Below are 1,500 nucleotides of genomic sequence, written 5' to 3'. Positions count from 1 at the left end.
CATTTACCCCACAGTTACCCCACCAGGTCAGAAACGCCCCATCATTTACCCCACAGTTACCCCACCAGGTCAGAAACGCCCCATTATTTACCCCATACAAACCACAGTTACCCCACCAGGTCACTTTCAGCTGTTTTTCATCTACATTTATTAAATGATCAGGATTCTGATCAGTTTTAATCAGAGATCATTTGACTTTTTATCCAAAGTGTCACATCATTGTAAAGCAGGGTGTCCAAAGTGTGGCTCTGGGGCCATTTCTGGCCCTTCGGCTGATTTTATGCGGCCCCCCAACTGCAATTCAGAAATTATACAAGTTTAGTTCATAGATGCAGCTGGAGAGTTTTAATTTATTATCAGGGTAAAAAATTATTACTAACATAATTTTCTCACAAAGTTTTCATGTTTTTATAACCAAATTTTAACAAAAAAGTAAAACCGAGACGTTTTCCTGAAAAGCCACATTTGCTGCTTTTATCAGCTTTTATTTTTAATTAAACTTTGCTAAATACAGCAGGTGTTTTTAAATAAAGTGACCCAAATTCTGTTATTACCACTGAAAATAAATTTATTCAATCCATCTAAAAAAAACTGAAATCAAGATGCTTTTATTTTAATAMAGCAAAAACTGTTATTAATGCCATCGTAGAGAAAAAATGATTAMATTTCTGCCAAAAACTCTGAAATTTTGAGAAATGGCTGAGTTTCAAATAATTGTTATTTTTTTCCTTTTAAACTCAGAAAATTTCTAGTTTTTTTCTGTATAATTTATGAGATTAATCACTAAACTTCTGGAGTATTTGGTGGAAATTTACTCTACCTATATATTTTTAATAAATATAACATTTTAAGGTTATATTTTTTAAAATAAAGTAAAAAAAAAACATTCAGAAATGTACCTTAGGCCTGAATTTACAGATTTAATTTGTGCCCCAGTTTAATGACAGGAGGCCTGTTCCTGCCATGATTTACAGTTAAAATTTAAAAATAAAACATTTGTTCAAAGACATTACGATGTTGGACAAACATAAAGTAAAGCTAACAGTAAAATCTCTGAAGATCCTTTAATAAAAACCAGATTTCATGGCAGCTTTCAGGAAAAATATTAAAAACCGAGTTTCCGTCTCAGAATTTTTAAACTGTATTTTATATTGTAATCAAAATTAAAACTAATAGCTTTTATGAAGATGGTCACTAGGAAATGTTGAACTATTTCTGCTTATAGGATTCAGATTTTAATGTTTTTCCCACAAAGTGACTGATTCATCAATCAAAAATCAATCAAATTTTATTTGTATAGCACATTTCAGCAGCAAAGCATTTCAAAGTGCTTTACATAATTTAAATTTAAAGATTTAAATTATGTAAATAATTTAAAGAGCATGTGACATTGAATAAACAGAAAGACAAAGAATTTAAAAAAAAGATAAAAACATTAAAACCCGCACCCCTTGTAGGACTTCAGTTAAACGTCTCAGACCTCAGAGTTTTAGTTAAAAC

At 30.5% G+C, this 1,500-nt stretch overlaps 1 protein-coding gene across 1 annotated transcript in view; it reads left to right on the top strand.

The window, feature by feature from the left end:
* Positions 1-1,500, top strand: part of shroom3 (shroom family member 3) — a 43,983-nt gene that overhangs the window by 24,729 nt on the left and 17,754 nt on the right. Inside the window, exon 8 of the mRNA XM_017307728.1 lies at positions 15-119. Coding sequence (XP_017163217.1) covers positions 15-119 — 105 coding nt within the window. The remainder of the gene's footprint in view (positions 1-14; positions 120-1,500) is intronic.

The sequence above is a fragment of the Poecilia reticulata genome, linkage group LG12, assembly GCF_000633615.1.
Source record: "Poecilia reticulata strain Guanapo linkage group LG12, Guppy_female_1.0+MT, whole genome shotgun sequence".
NCBI lineage: Eukaryota > Metazoa > Chordata > Actinopteri > Cyprinodontiformes > Poeciliidae > Poecilia > Poecilia reticulata.
This window is presented reverse-complemented; position numbering and strand designations above follow the sequence as displayed.